This window comes from Photinus pyralis, unplaced genomic scaffold (assembly GCF_008802855.1).
Source record: "Photinus pyralis isolate 1611_PpyrPB1 unplaced genomic scaffold, Ppyr1.3 Ppyr1.4_LG1, whole genome shotgun sequence".
In the NCBI taxonomy this organism is placed as follows: Eukaryota; Metazoa; Arthropoda; class Insecta; order Coleoptera; family Lampyridae; genus Photinus; species Photinus pyralis.
The window spans coordinates 66272649-66298819 of NW_022170249.1; the positions used below are offsets into that span (position 1 = coordinate 66272649).

General features: G+C 35.2%; 3 protein-coding genes across 3 annotated transcripts; 2 read left to right on the forward strand and 1 right to left on the reverse strand.

Moving 5' to 3' along the window:
- Window positions 1–51: 51 nt before the first annotated feature.
- LOC116159142 (ornithine decarboxylase 2-like) lies at window positions 52–1690 on the forward strand. Its single transcript, XM_031472071.1, has 6 exons — window positions 52–242; window positions 287–536; window positions 592–889; window positions 947–1177; window positions 1224–1435; window positions 1486–1690. Exons 1-6 carry the CDS (start codon window positions 62–64, stop codon window positions 1610–1612), a joined length of 1299 nt encoding a protein of 432 aa, XP_031327931.1. The 5' UTR covers window positions 52–61; the 3' UTR covers window positions 1613–1690.
- A 985-nt stretch (window positions 1691–2675) lies between these two features.
- Window positions 2676–5232, reverse strand: LOC116159140 (ornithine decarboxylase 2-like). The gene is made up of 6 exons (XM_031472070.1): window positions 4742–5232; window positions 4442–4691; window positions 3733–4030; window positions 3452–3685; window positions 3174–3376; window positions 2676–3129 (listed from the first exon to the last, which is right to left on the reverse strand). The coding sequence occupies exons 1-6, from the start codon at window positions 4926–4928 to the stop codon at window positions 2982–2984; spliced, it is 1320 nt and encodes a 439-aa protein (XP_031327930.1). The 5' UTR covers window positions 4929–5232; the 3' UTR covers window positions 2676–2981.
- A 7045-nt stretch (window positions 5233–12277) lies between these two features.
- Window positions 12278–16623, forward strand: LOC116160705 (ornithine decarboxylase 1-like). The gene is made up of 6 exons (XM_031473968.1): window positions 12278–12735; window positions 12784–13033; window positions 15545–15842; window positions 15890–16123; window positions 16171–16382; window positions 16431–16623. Exons 1-6 carry the CDS (start codon window positions 12546–12548, stop codon window positions 16552–16554), a joined length of 1308 nt encoding a protein of 435 aa, XP_031329828.1. The 5' UTR covers window positions 12278–12545; the 3' UTR covers window positions 16555–16623.
- Window positions 16624–26171: the final 9548 nt, after the last annotated feature.

Sequence of the window (26171 nt, forward strand, 5' to 3'; positions counted from 1 at the left end):
TTTTTTTCTAAATGGAATAAAACAAACAGCAGTGATAACAGTAATCATAGTTTATTGCAAGATGAACTCTGAAAGCGAGTCCATTGAAGTCTACAATAATGATACCACTGTGAATAAAATTATCGCGGAAAAGGTTAGACATCTTCATCATATTGAGCCTTTCTTCATTTGCGATATTCGCGAAGTACTGAGAAAATGTTCGTTATGGGCTGAATTATTTCCCAGAGTAAAGCCGTTTTATGGTAAAAATAGCTGTCGCATTTAATTTTCTTAACCATAATTTTAGCGGTTAAAGCAAATAGCAGTAGACTTGTGTTGAAAGTAATGGCAGATTTTGGAATAAACTTTGATTGTGCGTCAAAGTATGAAATTGATCTTGCTTTATCACTCGGAATCCCTCCTAAAAGAATAATTTATGCGCATTCAATTAAAACATCTAGTTATATAAAGTATGCTTCTGATGCTGACATTAAATTGATGACTTTCGATAATGAAGAGGAATTGCGTAAGATGAAAAGACTTTGTCCAGATGTTCAGTAACATATATATCAACATCATTTGCTAATTGACCAAATTATACCAACATTTTAGAGCTATCATACGAATAAAATATGATGCGAAAAATGCTTTTTTGAAGCTTGGTGAAAAGTTTGGCTGCAATGTGGAGAACGAAGCAGATGAATTAATTAATCTTGCTCAAAGTTTGTGTGTAAACCTGGTAGGTGTTAGTTTTCATATAGGGGTAGGGTGTACAGATCTGCCAACATTTTACAATGCTATCAAATCGGCAAGGATAGTTTTTGATATAGCAAAACGGTACGGATATGATCTCCGCATATTGGACATAGGTGGTGGGTTCCCCGGGGCCGATGATGTACTACTTAAACAGGTAGTTTTTGTTAGTAGGTAACGCCTAAGCTTGGCTCACAAAACACTTTGTTTGCAGATCGCATTGACTGTTAATAACGCTTTGGACATGTACTTTTCCGATCAGTCGATTCAGATTATTGCCGAACCCGGTACCGTTTTAGTAGACTCGGCATTTACATTGGCTTGTAATGTGATATCTAGAAAATTTAAGTCGAATAAATGGATTTATTACATAAATGATGGACTACATGGAAGTTTTCACAAAGGTCTCATTGTAGGGAGCCCATTTACAATGTACCCTTTAAAAGTATGTGGCGAGGGCGACACCAAAAGGTTTATCGTATCCTTTTTAGATACCATCGCATAAAGAGCTTTACAGCAGCACCATTTTTGGTGTTACATGTGGAGCGAAAGATAAGTTAATTGAAAATCTCACACTACCCTCGTTGGAAATTGACGATTGGCTGATTTTAAAGAATATGGGGGCGTATTCCTTGGGTTTGCATACCAGCATGAATGGATTTTTTGTCCCTCGTATGTTTTACGTGACAGACTTCAACAACTTGTACGTTTTAAATGAATCAAGGAAACTATACCCTTATTGAACACTTTCAGAACACGCTATGGATTGTCGGAGTTCAATTATAAGTTCACCAAAACGATATTAAAAGAAGCAACAGATGATAGGACCAATTTGAACGAAGAATTTAGGGTGACATTTTGCTTAGATTTTATCTTGTAACGTACCCAGCAGAAGAGCTAGGAAAACTAATTGCACTATAAATATGTAAAAAATAATATACCGGATGTTGCGTTTTAATGCGTTAGCTAACTGCATGTTAAGAAAGATTCAATTGGCAACTTTGATGCGAATTTGTCGTGGAGTTTTCTTCTAATGAAGGTCAAAAAATAGTTGTAGCAAAGAAAACTCAAAATATTACAAGGAGCGATGAAGCATGAAAATTAAAATTTCCTGACAAAAGTAATCATGAAAATGTAGGTTTCATTATACAGGGTAAAAATATTTCTCGACGACGAAATTTGACCCCACAAACAGGAGATAGAGGTACAAACAGCCTAGGCAAGTGGGAATTCGGCCAATTACGTATATCATACTGTAACTACAATGTTCATCAAAGTGTTTCCCTTGGCGTCATTCTCAGAATAACCGAAATTGAATTTGCTCACTCCCGATATTCGGAATAAAATGAACAGATTTAGACAAAATATTGCAGTTAGAAAAGTTATTTTAAGTCTAAAAGTCCTAAAGGGGTCTAGAGTGGGAGTTTGAAGCTTCAAATCCGTTAGAATTGGACTGGATTCCTCACAGACAACAGCAAAGCGTGCCCTTTGCGTTCCAGAGTAATGTACCATAAATTCCGCGAAAGTGGATTGCCGTGGTCTCATTTGCATCACATTGTCCGCTTCTGGATATTACTCCGCGTATGGAGCCAACCGATTTATGTGCATTACCACTGGTTTTCCTCGTGGTAGTTTCCGTATCCGATAATATTAAATCATTTATTCTCTTCACAAGTGCGCATAATATTTCCTCTGATGGGGACGATACAACGAAACTACGTCTCCAGGCCACTAGATTGGGCCTTCACGTCGTACGGCTCCTTCATTCTGTCGCTCACTATTCACTAACTGCATAATATCTCAATGTTTCCTATGCATGGCACCCAATTTCTTTCGTAAGTTTTCCACATACTCGTTCAACACAGTTTCTTCCACCTCGGGTCTTGTACCAAATTTTAAATCACAGGGTAACCGAAGTTCTTGGACAAATATCATGAAAGCTGGGCTCCCTCCTGTAGCTTCCTGCACGGCAAAACGGTTCGTTCCTGAGTTCGTTCTCAGGAACAAATGCAGATATCGATCCTAATCACGCTAGTGGTTGGACACAACTTTTGACAAGTACTTCCTCATTGTCCCTTTCATGTGTTCGCTACAGTATAGTGAGTCGAAGTGGAGCCAATTGTTGCAAAACAGTGCTTTGACTACTCCCAAGGTGCACACCTCCATCATAAAGTTCAGAATTAATTCTAAGGAAAAAGTCTTATATTTCTATGGAGCACAAAATGCAGTAAATAATTAGTTACTTATAACTAGTTTAGTAAGAAAATACCAACAGAAACTTTATCGACATCAAAAGTTGAAATAAACTTCTTATTGGTATTTAAGTCATTAATAGGTAGTTCCTTTTCGTTAATAGTTGGCCACTGCAAGGTAAACGATAGCTGCGAACAGTTGTCTCTAGAAAATTTGTTACAAAATGATTCCCCTTCACTCATACTCACGGATTAACAACGTAACAAACATCGGGTCCTGAAAATCCATCGTAAAAAGTACATAGGCTTGTACAATATGCTCCCATGTTTAAAAATAATAACCAATCCCCGATCTCCAATACGGGCAGTAAAGCATCACTAGTTAATACATCGGGAATTGCAGATGAACTTCCATAGATAATACTTTTGTATAGTTTTCTTTTGTAATATTTCTAAAAATGAGCGATTAATAGGTTGCTGCCGGGAGATATTTCTGAATTTCAAGCATAACCATATAGAGAACCTACTTTTAAAGGATACACCGTAACTGGTACGTTAAAACAATAATCTCTACGAAAGCTACCATGTATCCCATCATTTATGTAGTAAGTCAATTTCTTATTCATCTCCAGTTTTTTTGACAACACATTGCATGCTAAAGTGAAAGAGGAATTTACAAAAAACGATCCAGGCTCCGCAATTATTTCCATCGATTCATTGGGAAAGTACAATTCAAGCGCGTTATTAATTGTCTGCGCAATCTGGAAGAAGAAGCTTCAATGAAATGTCAGTCAGTGTGCGTTTAAACCTTTTTAAACCACTGATCATTTACACCAGTAAATCCGCCACCTATATCTAATACGTTAGGATTAAACCCCTGAAGTTTTGCCATACTAAACACAGCGTGCGCTTTCTGAATGGCGTTGGAAAACGCTTCTAAGTCGTGGCATTCAGTACCGACGTGGAAACTAACACCAACAAGATCTACGTCAAGGGTTCGTGCTAACTGAATTAAGCGAGCTGCTTCGTTATCACTGTTGCATCCAAATTTTGATCCATAACTTAGAATTGATTCTTTTGCATCACTTCTTATTCTTAAAACGGCCCTGAAATAAACATTTTTGTATGTCTGCTCGCTTTTCAAAATGTTAAGATGTGTAAATGATCGATTTTCTAGGTAGCTTTGGTAAGGAAGCGGAGATTTAAGAAAACGTTCCACTTTGAAAGTCAATCTGGCCAAATCTATGAAAAAAAAAACAATATTTGAAGCAGATAGTTCCTGTTATGATTCATCATCGTTACACCATTTTACACATGTACAAACCCACTCTGACACTTTCCAAACTGTGCCGATGTGTTCTCATCGGAACAGATAATCACTAATGGCTTTTCGAGGAGATGCTGACGTTTGTTAGCTAAGAAGTGTCGAATAATCAAATTTTGGATGATATGAACAAACATAACAACTCTTGTTTCAACCCATGACAATAAAGTAAGTTATCATGGCTTCAACCTACCTAACGTCGGAATACAATTTTTTCATCTTGCTCAACTCCTCTGCATTGTCAAATGTGATTAGCTTAACACCAACTTCCTTCGCATATTCTATCGAGTTAGGTGGTTTAACTGGATGCGCGTAAATAATTCTTTCAGGATGCACTCCAAGCGACAGTATTTGGTCAATTTCATTTTTTGAAGCGCAATCGAAATTAACACCAACATCGGCTAACATCTTAAGAACATTTGCGCAATTATTCGCTTTGACGGCTAAAAATGTTTGAATAAAATGACAAAAATCTTTACCTTCGTGACCATACCGAAGAAAGGTTTCACTCGCGGTAATGATCGAGTCCATAATGAATGTTTTTCAAATATTTCGCGAAGATCACAAACATAAAATGGAGCCGTACTTTTTCGTTGGAGAATTTTTTCGGCGATTATTCTAGTAACGGAGATATCGTTTTTATAGACGTCAACACTTTGGAAGTTATTTTCAAAATTCATGTTGTATTGCAGAACTTCTAGTCTCTAGTGTGTTGGTTCCTACAACTTTAGTTATGTCGTGTGATCGATCGAACTTTGTACACCAGAAATATACAATCGCACAGTAAACAATAGTAGGTAGTGGTTAAGACATTCAATATTAAGACTAAATAGCATGTTGGAATAATACGGGTTTTTGTGTTGAAAAAGGTTTATTGTAAATTAAAAATTAAGCCTTTGATAGGCTACTCTAGTGGGTCCCAGCGCGGCAGAACATCGAAACATTTTGAAGTGTACGAGGGCGTTTTCGTAACTGATCTACCTACGTATAATAATGAAGTCACATGAACGTCGCATCGCGCAATTATAAAGTTCCTCACCAAAGATCGAAATAGAGCGAAAGCCATCCATGGAAAAATGAAGCATTTTTGGTATAATACGTAATATATTGAACAAATAACTAATTCTTAATAAAATAAGAGAAGAACAAACCAGAAAATGTCTAAATGACAAAGTCAGGCTTTCTTTTTGTATACGCAAATCTATTTTTTCCGCTTTCCACAAAATTTGTCCAATAGGTATTCTTGCACGATTGAATTGCACCTACACCATCTTGTTGAAACAACAGTTTCCAATAAAAAATTCTACTCAATATAGTACTCCTTCTTTTCACGGGCCATATAAAAAAATAAAGTGCGAAACGTCTCAACGGTGTAAAATTCAATAAGCGGCAATAAGAAAATGTTTTTGTATCTGTTCAAATAACATCAGAAAAAAATAAAAACGAAATCGGCAAATTTCTTGTCTCTAATTTGACCATCTTCATATCTTGTATGGTTTCCTAAATCCCCATGATAGACATCCTTATCTGGGATACAGAGTATAGCTGCACTTCATCGAGACGTTGTGATAACGACGAGTTATCCGTACTCATTTATTAACAACGTTAACGTTTTTTAAATATTGTTAAAATATCTTCTTTTTTGCCTGACAGACTTTGCCTTGGGTATGTGTACCTACGTTCTTTTTTTGCGTTTTTGCGAATGACATCTTATTAAAATAGTGACACATATTTACATTTTTGAAATCACTATCAAATGACACAAAAAGTAAAAATGACTTCTATAAGAAAAAACAAAGTTGATGATTATCCGGAGACGAAACGTCATACTTAAAATTTAAAACTAGCATCTTGTAGAGGGAAAAAACTGGTTATAATAATGTGTCATTTATTTAAAAATATCTTTTTAATTAACTTCAGTAGGAAATAAAAACGATTTTGCAAAATTTCGTTTTTTCCGGATATCTTCGGAAGTAGTCGAAATTTTTTCAGTTTCGAAACGGCATTTTGTTAAGCATCAAAATACGCAACTTTACCAAACTTAAACTATCTACCTACGTATCTCTCTACCTAGGTCAACTACATTTCCTTGTACAAAAGGACGAAGGAAGAAGTTTAAAGCGTCATATTAACTCCACCGTACAAATATCAAAAAGGTACATTTTCAAATTACACCTCCGCAACAGCCAACAATCGTCATAAAATGACAACTACCAACATTTTCTGTCTGATGATCAAGGACCAAATCAACCAACACAACCAGATATTCAGTACAATATAATATTACTGGCTGAATCAGTATCAGTATCAGCGGCCAAGGAGAGTAACGCGAGCACCAGCATACTTAGATAGAGGATTATATTACACATTGATTCTGATCTTCCACGAGTGAACTTTTAAGAGGGGGAGACTGTGGTATTTTCTAAGGGTGTTTTTCATAATATTCAAAAGAATTCAGAATGCATTGGTCAATGTAACAAAAACAAATATTTTACGTTTTTTAGTTATTGTTCATAGAAAAAAGCTTTAAAATTCGTAAATTATTTAACATTTAGCTTACGAGAGAGGACGGGGCAGAAAAGGTAATCGCAATAACATTGTTAAACTAATGAGGTAGTATTTTCAACAAGAGTGAAATCTAAATTGTCAATAGAATCCGGGCTAGAACGAAGAACTTTTGTGTCATCCGTGTCAGGAGCGTCAGCTACGTATATTCTAACATCAACTGGTTGTCTGTTCTTCAGAGAATGTATAAAAAACCTCTACCAAACATTAGATGCGCGATGTTAATTATGTTAATTACTAGTAGTAGTCTAGGCGATAAAGACATCTAACTGGACATTTTGAGGTGGAAAAGAAAAAATGGTGGAATATGTACAGTTAGGTGTCAAAAACAACGTATTAAAAATCCCACCCCCCAGACCCTGTGCTAAAGGCTCCAGCCACCTCAGCATCCCCCAAAAACCGTGTTTTCGCTCTTTTTGGCTGATATCTCGCGATCTATGAGGTCTATATGAAATATTTTTAGCTGAAAATATTTCTCGGGAAATTTCATACAAGGTAGATACTCAGAAGTTAGCCTAGGTGTACCTCTTAGCCTAGGGAATTCATAAAAGGAGGCGAAAATCGTCAATTTTCGTGTTTTTTTGCGGTTTTTTGCAAATATATCGCGACCTTCAGGGCTAGATGAAATATGTTTAGCTGAAAATGCTCTTCGTGCAATTTCATACGAGATAGGTAACTGAAGAGTTGGCGTAAAGTCACCTTTCACCTTCAATTTTCATGTGTGAGGAAATATTCATTGTAAAACAAAGTATTTCTATGTACCATTTATTCACGTAAAAACAGTATTTTCATATTGAAATATTCACACATTCATTTATACCTCAACGAAATCATTATCCTCTGCAGATTCCACTTCTTCAGGCTCTTCGACGTCCTCTAGTGCTAGTGGGTCGTCTGAAATTACCGACTCGTAGTTCTCCTCGCCTTCCGCTTTACCTGCATGGGTATCCTGAAGAGACGGCGTGGCATTTAGGCACGATGTTCCATGACACTGGACGCAAAATTCGTTCTTCAGACCTACAAAAAGAAGTATTATGTCAAAAAAATTTTATAATTAAGTATATGAATATAATATTCTCTCGTGTGTCCTAACTCCTTAGTGTCGGGTAGAGAAGGTTTACCTGATTTTCTGAAACAGTTGCAGGAAATCAGGTAAACCTTCTCTACCGGACACTTAGGACACACGAGAGAATATTATAATCGTATACATAATTATAAACATTTTTTTCTATTTCGGTGTCACAATGATGATTTTGTACAACTGTTTTCGGCCGAAAACAGTTGTACAAAGACAGTGATTATAGTCGTTTTTTTTGGTAACTCATCTCTTAAGTTGGAAGTTACTAGTTAGTACAAGTAGGTACTTCGTTGGGTACTTCCATGTTTGAACTTCAAAATGTCAGTCTTACTACGCTGCCAACCTAAAACTTAAAGGCATAAAAAGTGTTCCCAACATAAAACATGTTAGTTCTAATGTTCCCTATAGTTTCTGATAATGATTTTTTTAATTAAATTAAAGCACCGAAATAGAAAAAATAGTATGAAAAACGCGTGTTACAATGCTTGATTGTAATACTCCTATCTTGCGGACACTCGTGGCTACGCTTCGCGTCGCCAGATAGTCGTATTACAATAGGTCGCATTGTAACACTTGTCTTTCAATATACTATTTTGACATAATGCTTCTTGTTGTAGGTCTGAAGTGTAATGAACTCTGCGTCCAGTATCATGGAGCATCGTGCCTAAATGCCACGTCGTCTCTTCAGGGTACCCAATACCCATGCATCAGGTAAAGCGGAAGACGAGAACTACGAGTCGGTAATCTCAGACGACCCATTACCACTAGAGGACGTCGAAGAGCCTGAAGAAGTGGAATCTGCATCTAGTCTATAACTTTTGATTGAGAAGTCTGATCGAAAAAGTACGAATTGATTTGGATTCTACACACCCAAATTAATAAGAAAAAGTGTTTTCCCGAGAAATTTTGGTGTAGTCGATTTTTGGTAAAAAAGGAAGGTTATACACTGCCTTTTTTTTGAGCCCCGAAAAAAAAATTGTCTCAGATCGACCCGGAAAAAAAATTTTCTTATAGAATGTGGCCTGTAAAATCCATAATTTCAAACAGTTCCAAGATTGGGCTACTAGTTCAAAAGTTACAGCCCTTTGAATTTTTTTTCAAATTGGTTTCTAGTCTATAACTTTTGATTCAGAAGTCTGATCGAAAAAGTACGAATTGATATGGATTCTACGCACCCAAATTAATAAGAAAACGTGTTTTCCCGAGAAATTTTGGTGTAGTCGATTTTTGGTAAAAAAGGAAGGTTTATATACACTGCCTTTTTTTGAGCCCCCAAAAAAAAATTGTCTCAGATTGACCCGGAAAAAAATGTTCTTATAGAATGTGGCCTGTAGAATCCATTATTTCAAACAGTTCCAAGATTGGGCTACTAGTTCAAAAGTTACAGCCCTTTGAATTTTTTTTCAAATTGGTTTCTAGTCTATAACTTTTGATAAGAAGTCTGATCGAAAAAGTACGAATTGATTTGGATAAGTATAAGGGTAATGATTACGTTGAGGTATAAATGAATGTGTGAATATTTTAATATGAAAATACTGTTTTTACGTGAATAAATGGTAGAAATACTTTGTTTTACAATGAATATTTCCTCACACATGAAAGTTGAAGGTGAAAGGTGACTTTACGCCAACTCTTCAGTTACCAACCTCGTATGAAATTGCACGAAGAGCATTTTCAGCTAAACATATTTCATCTAGCCCTGACGGTCGCGATATTTTTACAAAAAACCGCAAAAAAAACACGAAAATGATGATTTTCGTCTCCTTTTATGAATTTTCTAGGCTAAGAGGTACACCTAGGCTAACTTCTGAGTATCTACCTTGTAAAAAATTTCAGGAGGAGCATTTTCGGCTAAAAATATTTCATCTAGCCCTAAAGGTCGCGATATATTTGCAAAAAGCCACGAAAATTGATGATTTTCGCCGCTTTTATGAATTTCCTAGGCTAAGAGGTACACCTAGGCTAACTTCTGAGTATCTACCTTGTATAAAATTTCCCGAGAAATATTTTCAGCTAAAAATATTTCATATAGACCTCATAGATCGCGAGATATCAGCCAAAAAGAGCGAAAACACGGTTTTTGGGGGATGGTGGGGTGGCTGGAGCCTTTAGCACAGGGTCTGGAGGATGAGATTTTTAATATGTTGTTTTTGACACCTAACTGAACATATTCCACCATTTTTTTCTTTTCCACCTCAAAATGTCCAGTTTGCCAATTTTACAGTCTCTATCGCCTAGACTATAGGCCAAAGTAGTCGAATTTTTTTTAATGCAAAATAAAGCTAATACATCCGTGAAAGTGCGTGGTCCACCTGAGGGTTAAAGTTCTCAGCAATGAGACCACGCTGAAAATGCATTCAAAATCTTTCAACACGTTTGTTAAACGAAAGGGAAGAGTTTCGACGCAAATCTCCCCACAAGCGTATTCTATACCATATTTTTTAATATATTTAACAAAAATACAATGATTATATTACTATTTTGAAAAGTAAGTAACTTTTATCGTACCGATTCTCTTATTGGAATTTCCATTTAGATAGAAAAAGTTTGTAATATCCTTGTATGAAAGATAAGTTTTAGGGTCAACAATCGCGCTTAACTAACTTGTGAGTTGTGACTATATCAGTGAAACTAACGTAATTACCTAAGTCGCAATGATTAAACGTGATAAGCGAAATTTTTATGCCTATTGGCCTAACAAAACGCAATAGCGGTATATCGCACAGGGTGTAGCAGATAAAAGATACTGAAAAAGTGTCCAGTTCGATATTCTTCGTTTCCGTATGCCTAATATCATTACCCATCATTTGAACAAAATTCGTCGAGCCGTAACTTGCCAACCTACGTACACACATACAGACGGAAAAAAATGTATTCGTAAAAAATTGTGATATGAATTAAACAGCGCGGTATACCTTCTGGAAATTTTAATAAAATAGCGTATTCTCTATGATTAATAAGCATAAGTAAATATATGCTACTAGGTATAAGTACTATTTTGTTCTTGTTAGGCAGCGATTTTTTGAAAGAACGCGTTCTCTAACTCCACATATATTATGTGTTTCAGTTTCGGAAGTACGAAAAATATCGTATTATAGGTACCTTGCGACTGAAGTAGTAGTCTTAATCCCTCAGGTAAATTATGGCCCTCCCTTCGGTCGGGCCATAAACTTTACCTTCAGGATTAAAAGTATACTACTTCAGTCCCGCGGTATATAATAAGTATACTATTTTGCGTATACCCTTTGATCTTTTTACGAACACAGCACTGGAATTAAACAAGCTAAAAACATGTCCGATGTCAAAAAATAAATATCATCATCGCTATAAAAGCTATGGCAAAATGTGTAGCTTGGAAGTTTCTTATTCCGAAACGACAAACCTAGGCAATGGATTCATAAGGCTTGCAAATTGCAATTCAAACTCGTTCTGCACATGAATAATAGTTATTTATATAACAAGAGCGCGAAGTTCAATTTCGCGCATTGAGACTGAAGGTATTTTGACGAGGCGAAGCCGAGTTAAAATATCAGTCAAATGCGGGAAATAACTTCGCGCTAGCGTTATATACAATATTTTTTCTACAACTGAACCGATTGTTAATTAAATTTGCTGTTTAAGTTCAACTTTGTCACGTGCGCAAAATACTTTTTTTCACTGTTGACGATTTCGCGCATGTTGTCAAGGGCAACCTTACTTATTAATTAACCGTTTAAAAATCTAGTACTTCGCGCTTCGAAATTCGTCAGAAAATGACAGGTTTTTTTGACAGTTGTAGAAAAAAGCTTTAATTGCCATGGTTTCAGTGTTATACTGTTTTATTTATTATTCACTTCAATTTAATGCACTAAAATAATCATTTAACTTTTAAGGGCTTTTGAATTGTAAGCTCTATTCTTTACTAGATGAACTTTAGCTTGTTATTCACACATTGGGTGTTTACTACTATAGTATAGATGTTATAAATTTATCATATTGTAGCCGAACATTGCCATTCCCCTAAACTAGGTTTACTGTTGTGTTATATTATGCTGATAGATTACAGCAGGACGCATACATAAACTTGAAGCAATTCTGAAGGGAGTCCTTCTTTTCGTAGAACCATTTTCTAAAAATGATTTTCCATTGAATTCTAGTTGCAGATAATTGATAAATAAGCTCTTTAGACTGTCTACTTATCTAGTAAGTAAACGTGCGGTTGTGCACGTCAGTAGTAATTGATATCATATAATTTGCGGAATTGTGGTCGTGGATACTGATTTTGAACGTTAGATATAGTTCAGCCGGTTCAGCGCAAAATTTGATTATTAAGTGGGACGCTGGACTTTGAACATTCCGAAAAAAATCAACCCTAAATAACAAAAAATCATGCGAAAGTTTAATATTGTTTACGATCCGTTGTATTCCAAACAATTAAGACAAAGGTTTTCTTTTTTACTGATCATAATATTATCTGCTGAGCATAGTGTAATGCGTATGGGAAAGTGAGAATTACCTCAAGGTACAAGCAATGAATGACGGTATTTCCAAATACGAGTACGAAATAGAAATGAATCTCTATCGGAATATGATAAATGGCGAGTAATCAGTGTTCGTCGTAGTTGCGTTATCGCAAGCTGTCGCTAGTTCTAACCTGAAGTGAAAGAGACTAACAATGAATTTTGACAATAACAACCTTCCGCACGTTGAGATTTACAAAAACGATATTGATGTAACTAGAATTATTGCCGAAAAAATTAAACAGTGCGGGCACACAGATTCGTTTTATGTATGTGATTTTGGTGAAATTTTAAAAAAATATTCTTTGTGGATCAGTTTATTACCTGGAATAAAACCGTTCTATGGTGAGAAAAGAAGGTCGATATACATTCGTACATTTTTTTCATTTTTAGCGGTGAAAGCTAATAATAGTGGAAATATTTTAAAATTACTAGCCGACTTTGGATCAAATTTCGATTGCGCATCCAAAAATGAAATTGATCAAATATTGTCGCTTGGAATTCATCCCGATAGGATTATTTATGCTCATACGATTAAGTCACCTGAGTCTATACAATACGCCAATAAAGTTGGCGTAAAGCTGATGACTTTTGATAACTCAGAGGAACTGTATAAGATGAAGCAGTTGTGTCCTGATGTTAGGTAAGTCAATTGATGACATGGTTTTTCTATTGATGAAATAACATTTTTATTATTATTATCGAATAGAAACTTATTCAATACACCCCGGGGGGGGCATTAAATTTACTTGCACTTTGATATATTGATACTAAAACAATTATGATAATTGGTAACTGTCGATGACGTATGTATATAGATACAAGGCAAATCCCAGATTACCTACAAAGTTTCCGTATTAGTTTTACTGGTAATAAGTTTTTCAAATTCATAATTGTGTTTTACTCCAAAAAATAATTCCATATAATACGCGAGCAACGATTTTAATCAATTTTTCTTAATTACTGTACAATGAAGTAGGTACCTCATATTATTATGTACCTATTAGCAGAAGTAAAGTTTAATGTAATTATTGCTGTTGTTTTCAGACAGATCAACTTTTACCGACTTTAGGTAATATCAGAACAACTGATATAATCTTAAGTCCTCAACCTTTATAAATGGGCGAGTCAAATTTGTAGGTACCACAAAATGTTGAGAAACTTAATCTTTTAAATCTTTGATTATTATATTCAAAGCCGAGTTCAAAGCCCTTGAGGGAAATTTCATTAATATTCCATTTTTCTCTCGATCGTTAAAAGGAAATTTCGGCAAGTTTGGCATTTCATTCAGGTAATAAATAAATAATTTTTCGTACTTCCGAGAGTAAAGTGACAACTTCACTCCATTATGACAGGCACTGAAGTGTCACTTTTTGTCCCGCCGGGATTAAATTTGGACGAAAATCCCGGAAGGATGAAATTATTAACAAGGCAATTTCAGTAGGTTGTTCCACAATTTGTATGCGGCAATACTTCTTAAACGCATCGTACTGCTGCTCATATAGTTTTTTGGATTTCGGTGGTATCAATTCTTTACCTACTTTGGCTGCTTTTTATCAAAATGAAATACACTTTCGTCACCCACGACCAAAATTATGACACTAGCAATGACAGTTTTCAAATTATTTTTGTTACCATAGCATAGGGTTTGTCGTACCAACGCAACGTTCCTATGGTAACTTGTTAAGCAGCGTTTTTTTGAAAGAACGCGTTCTCTAACTCCATACATATTAAGTGTTTCAGTTTCGGAAGTACGAAAAATATCGTATATACCTTGCGACTGAAGTAGTGGTCTTAATTAAAAATGCTACTTCAGTCCCGTGGTATATAATATACTATTTGAAGGTGCTGTTCAGTGCGATTTCTGTCTAAATTTCTGTCGTCCGTCTAATTTTGCGAACTATAACTGGATCCGTGAAGTTAACAAAATATTGGCGGCACACATTCCGAGACTAGGTGGATTGATTAGTGCTACGTTTGTGCCGGTTTGTGTCGTAAAAAGTTTGCTAGCAAAACATACCGTTTATGTATGTTTTGCTGGCAAACTTTTGACGGTACAAAACGGAACAAACGTAGCACTAACTAGTTTCAAACTTTGTGCCACCAATGTTCTGTTAACTTCACGGATCCACTACTTCGCTATTTAATACGCTCACGACAGATAGTTAAGGGGTGCAACTAACACAAATTAGGAAGTAATATTATATAGAAGTATGGGGGGATGACCACGGTATAGTATATCGAGAGGATGACAAATCTTTACACCTGAGCTAATAAAATAATTTCTGAATGTGTGTTCGTGTGATTTCTAATTAAATTTCTTGGAAAGTATATTTGTCTTCTTGAGCCAATTGTATGTACTACAGCCTCGCTTTTTAAAACGTGCATGAAACACAAGATATGCTAAGGGGTGCTGATTACTTGGCCGAGTACTAGGGAGGGTTAATTGAGGTCACATTTCAGAGTAAAATTAAGTCAAACTTTGCTTTCTGGACTAATTTAATTTTTGATGATAGTTTGTGAAAATAAGTAGGTACTCCATACATGTATCTAGAAAGACCGTATAAATTTGATTATTAACGATCCTCGAGATACTTATAAATTTTGTATTGCTGTCTGTCTGTCCGTCCGTCTGCACGATAACTTTGTTTAGAAACGGCCGATCGAAAATTGGTACACATGCTCTTAAGGATGTAAGAAAGATCGTTATTAGGTGCTTTTCAGCTACGCAGACTATCGCGCCAAAAAGTTACAGCACAAAGAAGATCTCGAGGATCGTTCCATATTCAGTTGTATCGGATTTTTAAAAAAGCAACAAGTAATCCAGTTTGTTTTTTATTTTCAACATTTTCGCAATATCAAATCATGTCGCTCCATAGCTACCCATTCTTTTCTAATTCCAATTTCATTAATTTCCAAATTAATTTATTTTTGTTGAAAAATGTTTACCTATATGAAATGTTGGTAAAAAGTATATTATAGTTCGATAAAATCTCTCGCTTCTATTCTATTTCACTGATCTAGGTGCAGCAATCTCCCATTAACCGAAAATTAAACTTGTTCTGAAGGTTTCTAGAAAAATCATCACTAGATCAAGAGCTAAAATTAACGCAAAAAACCAAATGCTTATTATTAACTCAACCTTCACTTTTAGAGCTATACTGCGTATTAAGAGCGACGCGAGAGACGCCCTGGTAAAATTTGGCTCAAAATTTGGATGTGATGTTGAACACGACGCTGAACGTCTTATACGGTTGGCACAAGACCTCGGTGTAGATCTTGTCGGTGTGAGCTTCCACGTAGGTTTCGGATGTAAAGATTTCGATGCATTCTACAACGCAATTAAACTGACACGCACCGTATTCAATTTAGCGAAAGTCCACGGATACAATCTCAATATACTAGATATTGGGGGAGGATTCCCAGGTACTAATGATAGGTATTTCAGAAAGGTAGGTGAGCGATTATCAATTAAACTGTAGTTGATAGCGTGTAATAGCTTGCAGTTACAATAAATCAAGCGCTTGATGAGTATTTTTCCGATGTGTCAATTCAAGTGATTGCAGAACCGGGAACTTTTTTTGTAAATTCCTCATTTACGTTAGCCTGTAATATTATATCTAGAAAATTCAATTCGAATAATAAGTGGGTTTATTACATAAACGATGGAATATTCGGCAGCTTCAACAGAGATTACTGCTTTAATGTGCCAATTACAATGTATCCTTTAAAGGTGAGTAGAGTGCACGCAAAAGGCAAATTTAAAGCTTTAAATTTTAGAACTACCGCAGTAAAAATGTGTACTCCAGTATTATCTTTGGTGTAACCTGTGCAACCCCCGATAGGTTGACAAACGATGTCACGATACCTAACTTGGAAATTGGCGATTGGTTAGTTTTTCCAAATATGGGAGCGTATTGCTTAAGTTTGTGCACATCCTTCAATGGTTTTTCTATACCACACATTTTTTATATTGTTAATGACGACACCCTGTAAGTATAGACTTGTAATGTGCATTTTATTTGAACATTTTTTTATAGGGCGGTCGGGCGTTTTTCTCAGGATTTTCCCTTCAAACGAGCAAGTGTTAGTCTAGATGAGTCCCTAAACCATTTCAATTTGAGGAAACGGTTTAGCACAATTTTTTGCATTGATAAGGATTAATTAAATGTATTGTTAATATTATCAAACAGTAAATTATAGGTAATTTAATAAATGCAAGATTTTATATTTCATTTATTTGCCGGTGACCAAAGCAACTCGCAGTATCTACACTTAGGACACTTAAGGGGGATCTCACACAGTTCATTTATGAGCGTTTGCATTAAGGGGGATCTCACACAGTTCATTTATGAGCGTTTGCAGAGGTTTCATAGAAAAATTCCCCAGACTTTAGTTTCAATCACTTAGTGCTAAATGATACACCGATCTCTTCGCAAGGAAATTTGCGATGTTTCTATAGTAACACATTTTTCAAATTTATTGCAATATCAAGTGAAATATCGTGTTAAATATAGCCAAAATGTGTCACTTTTCATACGTAGAATTTTGCATTATGGAAATAAATAATCGAAAAAGTGTTACTATAGAAACATAGAATTATCCTTCGTCTTTTCAACAAAAAAAAATTGAAAAGATCTGTAAAGAAATACGGCCGTGACAATCTTTCCAGGAAACGTCTACCGTGTATGGATTGTATGAATTTTACTTGCTGTTGAGTAGCGCCACGCAATCCGAGTTTTAAAACTAAACTGGACGTATTCAGATCATTTTGTGAGAAGGAATATTTCATTTGTCAATTCTAAATCAGAGACTACTTGCAAAAGGATTAACAATTTTAGTTCAAAATGCGTCTTCATTTAATGATTTAAGTGCAAATCGAGAACACTCATAAAATTGAATTAAAAATAAAAATAATTAGCAGTTAGTGTAGTGTATTAATTGTAAAATAAATAAAATTATAAAATTGTAACATACCATCAGAGCTGGGCAGTGGGCAGTATTCTACGTTGTAAATACTGTGTAGTATTCAGTGACTTTCGAGTACATATTCAAATACTTTGTAATTAAATAGGTAGGTACTTTTATGGAAGCAGTATTTGTATACTGAACTAAAATACTTTAACATATATTTTTTAGTGTTCAAATACTTTACAAACAATTCGCATATTTCGCAAAGTATTCTAATACTTCACCAACAATTCAAATACTTTTCAAGTTAGTGAAATACTTTGAGAACTATTTAAATATATATATTAAATGGAAAGTATTTAAATACTATCTTTCAGAAGGATTTAAATATTATTCGACAGAAATTCCCCTTATGTGATGGTTTTGTCCGCCCGTCTGTCTGTCTGTTCCTCGTCTAATTGGAGAATGGAAAGAGACAGGGATGTCAAACCTATACCAATCTATTTCTATGACTTTAAAGATCAATGCTATTGAATATGAGCTGAATTAAAAGTCTTATTTCCAAATGCGAGCCGAGTGTCAAAAAATTCCCCCACTAAGAATCGTACGCGATACTTCATACTCGTATGTTGTTTAACGATCGCCAAGAGTTTATAATTTCGTATTACTGTGTCTATCTGTCCCTGTGCATAATAACTTTGTTTAGAAACGTCAGATCGCTTTAAAAATTGGTACACATGTTTTTAAGGGTACCTATAAGAAAGGTCGCTATTGTTTCAGTTACGAAGTTCTAAAAATAGTGGATGCGTGAACATCTCGAGGATCATTCGGTATTCGACTGTATCGAATTTCGAGATGTGATGATAACGATATTGTTTCAAGCCACTTCACCACGATATGGTAAAACTAATATTTTTATAGATGCACATACCGTTTAAACACCGTAATAGGCTACTAAATGTAATCACCCAAAATGACATCAAGTGACCATGATGATGATGGATAATCTTTTTAATTTTTCAATTATTTGAGTGAAGTATTTGAATACTTTTGACTATATTTGAGCACTTGTCAAAGTAATGAAACACTTTTTAAAGTATTCAAATAGGTACTTTTGATAGATATATAAAAGCCAGCGTTTAAATAAAATTGATGAATTATCAACTTCGGCATGGCCTTTAGTTTTCAAACTAAGCGATGCAGGAATAACTCGATAGTACGAAGCTAATGCAGTACTCCCGAAGGCTCTTTATCTAGTCTTATCTAATCTCGCTTCATGTAGATATCGGTAGGTATAATAAAAGGCACTCGAACGAGTTTTGAGTATAATAAAGTTTAGTATATTTTTGGGGACGTTCACCTCCCTCCATTAATTTTCGAATTATTTCTAAACCCAAAAAAGGCGACATAAATACCCAATAGACCACAGTAGACAGCAAAGCTAACAGAGGGGTGGGGGGGTGCACATTTATATTGTAACATTCACTTACTGTAGAAGAACGCGTAAATTATTGTAGGTATCAGTTATTCCGAAAAGTCAAAAGTTATTGATGTTGGTGCGCGCATTAATTTCAGTATAATATTTTGAGATGAAATAGACATGTTCGTCAATTTATTCGGAAAGATAACATGAGAAAAGGTTTGTAAAGTAATATCCTCGGTAATATCCAAAGACGTTTAAACATATCAACGAAACGATCTTGTATATTATTTTAAACAAAAGTTGCTTGAAATTTGCATACAGGGTCGGTCATTAGTGCGTAGGTGGAAGACTGTGGGTTTATCAACGCGGCTACAGCCTAAAAATATTTTCGCCGAATTTGCTATTGTTATACACTTTGATTTTTTTTAAATAGTTGTTGTAGATTTTGATTCCTTGGTCAATTTGTATGTATATTATGCATGATATCTAAAATCCATCGTTTAGCCGCAATGGTGATTTTTTGAAAAACTAGATGGGAAGTAACAATGCGATTAAAAGGCCGGGACTGCATGAAATGTACTACCATTCGCCGAATACGGTCAATATTAATTTTTTTTGTGTTAAATGAAACCACTGCGTCAATGTTCAAAATTTCAATCACAGTTAACTTGATTTTTATTAATAGAACTACTATTTTTTTATTGCATCAATTGTAGGATTTGATTACCTTTCCAACGATATAAGCATGTCGATATTTACCAGGGTATTTACCTACCTTTTACATATTTTTTGTAATTCAACAATTTCTAATATAATTCATAGTGTTTTTCCCTGTGTTTTTTGATTTTCAAAAGCTCTCAGCAATTAGTAGGCCGTTAAAAATTATGAACAGTAATCACCAATTCAAATTATAAAACATTTCTCTGCAAACAAAATAAAACAAAAGAGACTCAGAAACCACTTCAACTCCCTCAAAGTATCCACCTAGCAGAATATTATTGATTTAGTCATTCTTTAACGTTGAGGGAAAATGAGGTGAATCACCATCGTGGTGAAACCACCTTTCTTTTATTATGTGCACCGAAACATTTGGAAGACCATCAAAAAGTACTTAAATATTTATAGTAAGCAAGTAAAAAGCAACGTTTAAATCACTTTTTTCAAATTCCATTTATCTAATAAACTTAACTAATCAACAATGCTAATGAACCAAATTGACAAATCAAATCCTACATTTGATGCAATGAAAAAAAACTTGGTAGTTCTATTTAACAAAATCAGTTAGCTTGTGATTCAGATTTGGAAAAGTGATTTTTAACACAAAAAAAGGTGTAACTTTGAGCATTAATACATTTCATGATTACTAACACTGCAAAGTCACGGACTTAAAAGTTTTATGATAATTGTGATAACTATTCAAATTTTACTGGACATCTACTTTAAAAAAAATGACGAATTGCGGGTAAACGACTAATTTTAGATATCATGTATATTATTAAAACTGACCAAGGAATTGATATATGTAATAACAGCGAATTCAATTTAAAAAATGCAACTTTTGATATAAATCAAACTGTATAACAATTGGAAATTCGGTGAAAATATTGTTAGGTTATCAACATGCCCCGATAATGAATTTTAAATATGTGCGTTAATAAACAAACCAACAACATTCCACCCATCTACAGTTAAACATACTGGATTTTGTTGAATTGGATTGTGCGCTTTATACGTGTCCTGAAGCCGTCTCTGCTCATGAAAATTTAAACTCACGATGCATGATCGAACAGAACCGCGGCGTGTCGTGTTGCTTACGAGTGCATAAGGACAGCCCACATATAATAGTATATTAAGTATTAAGGTCAGTAGGTGTACTTTACTGGTTGAGGATAATAATTGCAATATTATCCGAAATCGGTTAAGCACCTACTGACCGTGGTGCTTACGCTATTTTTTGCACGATCAATTTATAATTGATATAAACTAAATTCGAATGTATCAATATGTAGCATTCACAATGGGATTTACGATAATCAACCGGTTAAACCGGGTTTGGTAGATTTGCTATGTGTTTCAAATTATTGCCACAATTGTTCTATTAGTGATTCTACCAATCCGTTAAGCGTGAAATTATCGTAAATCCCATTGGGCTTCAGTAATTTTTTGTGGTTGCTACAGACTTTTCTGTTTTTGAAAACAAAACAACACAGTTGCGCGAAAACGTGGTTTGTGAGACTAAGGGTGGAATTCATAAAACATGACTTAAGTCACTTAGTGCTTGTTCACAATGGACATGCTTGTTCACAATGGACATAAGCATAACAAAAACATAACAGATACATAATTCATAATGTTGAATAGTAGCAAACCAACGTATGTGTTCACAATGATTACATAATTTTTATTTTTTTGTAAATGTTTGCGTGTGTTTTATGTCCTACCGAAACGGTACATAAAAAATACATAAAGTTGGGTCGGTTTCAACTTTACGTAGGTTTTATGAAAAATCTAGTGGAATTAGGTGTATTTCTGTTGGGTACAAAGACGCAGCTGTTGGTTTGACATTTCAATTACTACGTCTAACGTCGATGACATCTCTTCTGCCAACATAATCTGGTTATTTTTAAATTGGTACATAGTTTTTGGCGCATTATTTCATAGTTTGGTGTGGTTTGGTCCTTCGTGTGTTGTTTTTTGATTATATCCAACACGACATGGAAAACGTATAGACGTCGAATTATTAATTAGTTTGGTGCGATTAAAACCCTAATTGTTTAATAAAGGGGACAAAAGATATAAGGTTAATAGGTGATCGAATAATCCTGGTGTATGAAAAAAACCATATTCTTCATCATGCAGCTTCATTTCTAGACAAGCTTAAATTCTTAAATTCTCCCCTTTTCTCTCGGTCGCGATTTATAGGTCTGACCCACCAACGCCGTTTTTGTTTTGTAACAACTTTGTCTCTCTGGCTTCTTAACAGTAAAAGCAATAAAACTGTTGAAATTTCCATCTCAGTGGCACACACATATACACCACAAATAATATTGTTATGTTCTTGACGTTTTGATTTGCGCCTACGCAGATAATTATAATCTTACGGTCACTGTGAACACTTTCTCCACCTGCGTAAAATTATGTCTTATGTCAATATTATGTTTTATGTATCTGTTATGTTTTTGTAACGCTTATGTCCATTGTGAACAAGCACTAACACTTTACTAAGTGCACACTTAGTTTAGTTTAAGTGAAACTTATATTTACTGTTAGTATCTGTCAGAATTTCGAGCGTTACTATAGCAATAATGTCATGCGTCACCTTAACTATATCTTTGAATACCACTAAGTACACGCTAAGTATGAGTAAAGTGTAAGTCTAACTTAAGTAATATCTATGAATTCCACCCTAAGTGAACATACCTAAATGATTCAGAAGATTTCGAAATAGAAGATGCATGGAGTATTGGCTGCGCATCGATCATTCCCGAAAAATTTAAAAGTAGATATGAAGCCGCATATGATTCTTTCCTTAAATGGTGTGAAAGTAAATGTCAAACTGACATAAGTGAAAAAATTGTGTTAGCATATTTTGTTCAACGTAGTGAAGGATTGAAATGGCTTATGGTGTGATTATTCCATGTTGAAAATATGATTTTTCTAAGAAGGTGTGTTGATATTTCTAAATACAGTACGCTGATAGCATTTTTGAAAAGAAAGAACGTTGGGTATCAGCCAAAAAAAATCTAGCGTTTTTTCTAAAGCAGATTTCCATAAATTTCTTACGGAAGCACCCGATGACACGTACTTGGTGAGTCATTAACTAACAAGATTGAAACCGCTCAGAAGATTTTATGTGGAACTCCAGGGAACCCTTCATCATCTTCGTTGCCATCAACAGAACCTGCTATTTCATACCGTACTAATTCAAATCCTCTATCGACTGCTGAGTGTGAAGAATCTGTAAACACCGTGTTTTCCAATTGCCTGTCTAATTCCCGAACTAATTTTTGTAACTTGCAAATTGTACATTTAACTTCCACATTAATAAACAATAATTTGATTTTTGACACATATCCTACTTGTCGCATGTTACTGTAACTGTCACTTGGTTGCTAAGCACGTTGCTATGATACACTTACCGCCCTAGGTTGGTAAGTGCACCTTACCGCCTTGAAAATGAATTAGTAAGTAGCCGACTATAACCGATCGTGCAAAAACCATATTATGCATCCTCAATTCCCCTGAGAACTTCTTCCGAACTGGTAAGATCAGCCTTAAGTACGCGTGGCCTAATGCGAAATGGATCAACGATAACAATCTGTGAGAAACCTTCCGGCAGCTCTAACCCGAATAACGTACGAGTATTTCTACTCAGAATCACGGATTAATTGCAATTAAATACAATGTCGAACTACAGATGACACCCACATTTATATTTAAATTTCCTGTAAAGGGCGCTTTAGCGAAAGAAGTGGAGTAATTCTACCGACAAGTCAAATACTTTCAAATTCATACAATCCAGCTTGTTAAACTTAGTTTAACATCGCGCAGTCACTTTATTCCTATTAAATAGTTTTTAAACATTCATTCATACGAAACTCAAACTTTTTGCTTTACATATAATTCCAGCGCGAGTTTTCGATGTGGAATTTGCCCATATTTCGGAGTAACGCTTTTTTATATTGTAACTTTTGGTATAAAATTTCGATATTGTGTGTAAAACTTAAACTTTTATAAAAACTTGGTATATACCGAATATGAATTGTGAATATAGAAGTAGGTAAGTAAATAATTACCATGTGATTAATTAATCCTGACCCCAAAGAATCGTTTTCAAAGGTACCTACAAGGAAGCAAAAACTATTTGTAAACGTAAGACTAATATTAGGTATATCATTACCTCCAGGAGTAGTTTTTAAAAAAACCGCTATAGTCGCCGTAACTATAACCTGTAGACCCTAAGTCCCTAACGCAAAAATTGAACCAAGAGAAAACATCAAGAAGGACCTAACCGGCCATCAATAAGGACCATTGCCAACATCTATAAATGTAGGTCTTTAGTCTTGTTACGTTGTTACTTTAGTTTCTTTTTTGCCGCTATTCGGTAAGTGGAATTCGTTCGATAAAACTTAGAGTAATTGTGCTTTATTTTAATCTTTTAGACCGCTGGGTAGAGTTATAATTATAATTATTTCTTTTAGTTGGAAATTGATAAATACCCATCTAACATTGATACGGTTGTAGCGTCTGTCCAGTCAGCAAACGAAGTCTCCGTCCGTCTGTCCTATCAGCTGCCAGTCACACAAGGAGAAGCAAAATTCCAAAAAATTACATCGTTTCTTATCATCATATATTTTATTTTTTTATATTGTAATAAACAAAGAAGTTTGTTTTTCGGATCGCTAACCGTAACTAGTGGTTAAGAGCTAGTTCCTTATAGTTGGGTGACGTTTTTGGGCAGCGCCTTGTGCGACAAATAAAATTTTGTATACAACGGCATACGGCAGGGAATTTAAAGACCATTAATCGATGAATTTTACCCGCAGCGAAACCTACTTAATAAATTGGGCAAAAATTAATATCAACACAATGGATCATTGGCATTTTATTCCTTTACATAATCACAATCTCGTGTATTACTTTCCTAAAATTGAAGCCGGTTTGCTTGGATTCGCGATTCATACGAACTTTTCTTCCGACAAACTGCGTCATTCATCACGAAGACGTTACCAGGGTGGCGCAAAAAAATCAACTGCACCATCGAAACGATCCATGTGCCGTGTCCATATTCCTTGAAGCGGCATTTTCCAAGAAGAGATAAGATCAATTGCTACCAAATAGAATATTACCCACGTCAATAACTGTAAGTTATTTAAAATTTGTGTAAACTAGTGGTCGGTTATTTTAAAGAATTTGCATAAGGAATAATGTTTGAAGTAATTTAAATATTCCTAAAGGAATCGATCTATGAAAACTTTGCATGAACAGACGTTATTTTATGCAAATGAGGTTTTCGACCCTTATAAATGAAATGCCGTTACACTCAATGACTGATTTCGAATACTTTCACAGAGTACCGTAATTCCAAGTTACTCGCCAATTTTACTATGATTTTAAACCGCTTGCAGTAGCTGTACACTCTTATTCTCCCAATGGAACAATATCAAATATATCAAATATTTAGGGAGTTGTTGCAATTCTTCTTACCGGAGTGGCGCAAAAAAATCGACTGTACCATCGAAACGATCCGTGTCCATATTCCTTGAAGCGGCATTTTCCAAGGAGAGATGAGATCAATTGCTACCAGACTAGAAATATTACCCACGTCAATAACTGTAAGTTATTTAAAAAATGTTGATTTGTATAAAGTAGTGGTCGGTTATTTTAAGGAATTTTCATACGGAATTATGTTTGAAGTAATTTTAATATTCCTAAAGGAATCGAACTATAAGAACTTTGTATGAACAGATTTTATTTACTATTATTTCAAACCGCTTGCGGTAGCTTTACACTATTATTCTCCCAATGGAACATCAAATATTTAGGGAGTTGTTGCAATTCTTTAGTTGTTCTCTTTTAAATAGCTCAGAGAAGGAATGCGATTGCCTTGTTCGTACCCAGTAAACTTTAAAAAATCGAAAAATTGGGATTAATGGCGCCAACTATTTAGTGCATTGTTTAAAGGAAAATAGTAGCTGGCTAGTTCACATTTGGGAGCGGAGGGGAGTTAGGATAGTTACTCGCAGATTCTCTTTAATCTCAGTTCTATAACTATAACAGTATAACCTAGACGAGCGATTCCAAGAGAATTTTCCTGGGCCTCGTTGGACTCGATCTTTCTTAGACCGGCACAAGTAATGAAGTACGTATCGACGAATATTTCGACCATTTAGAGCAAAGCATGGAAGGAATTGTGCCCGTTAAACTTTGACGAAACGAACTTGATGGATGACCCTGGTCAGTTTCAAATAATTATCCGTCGAAATAAAAGCCTGGAAGTCGATCTCTCTCATTACAGACCTTTTTATTGCAGACATGAGAAAGGAAGGTCGCATTAGGTTCAATGGATGACGCCCGCGGCATGGTGGTTATCGTCGAGTTGATAGCGCAGACCTTCACCCTGGAATTGCATATTATATGGTTATAGCTATGCCCAGTTTGAATTTTATGCAATTCGGTTCATAGCTATAACGGAGATGTCAAAAGCGCCTTCCCTATTTTTTGAATTGAAATGGAATGTGGAAATGGATGTTGCGTGCCCTAGCCACGGGTCTGAGTTTCTTGATATGTTACCGGAGCGGTCCTAAAATACCATCCTGACTTGTGAAATACGTACAAAAGCTAACGACGCCAGTGAGTCGTGGGAGTGGTTCAGATTACAGGAGTGTTTTGTTTATTTTGCAATCGAAATTATCGAGCCTGTTACGTAACGTGGGATTTGGTGGTT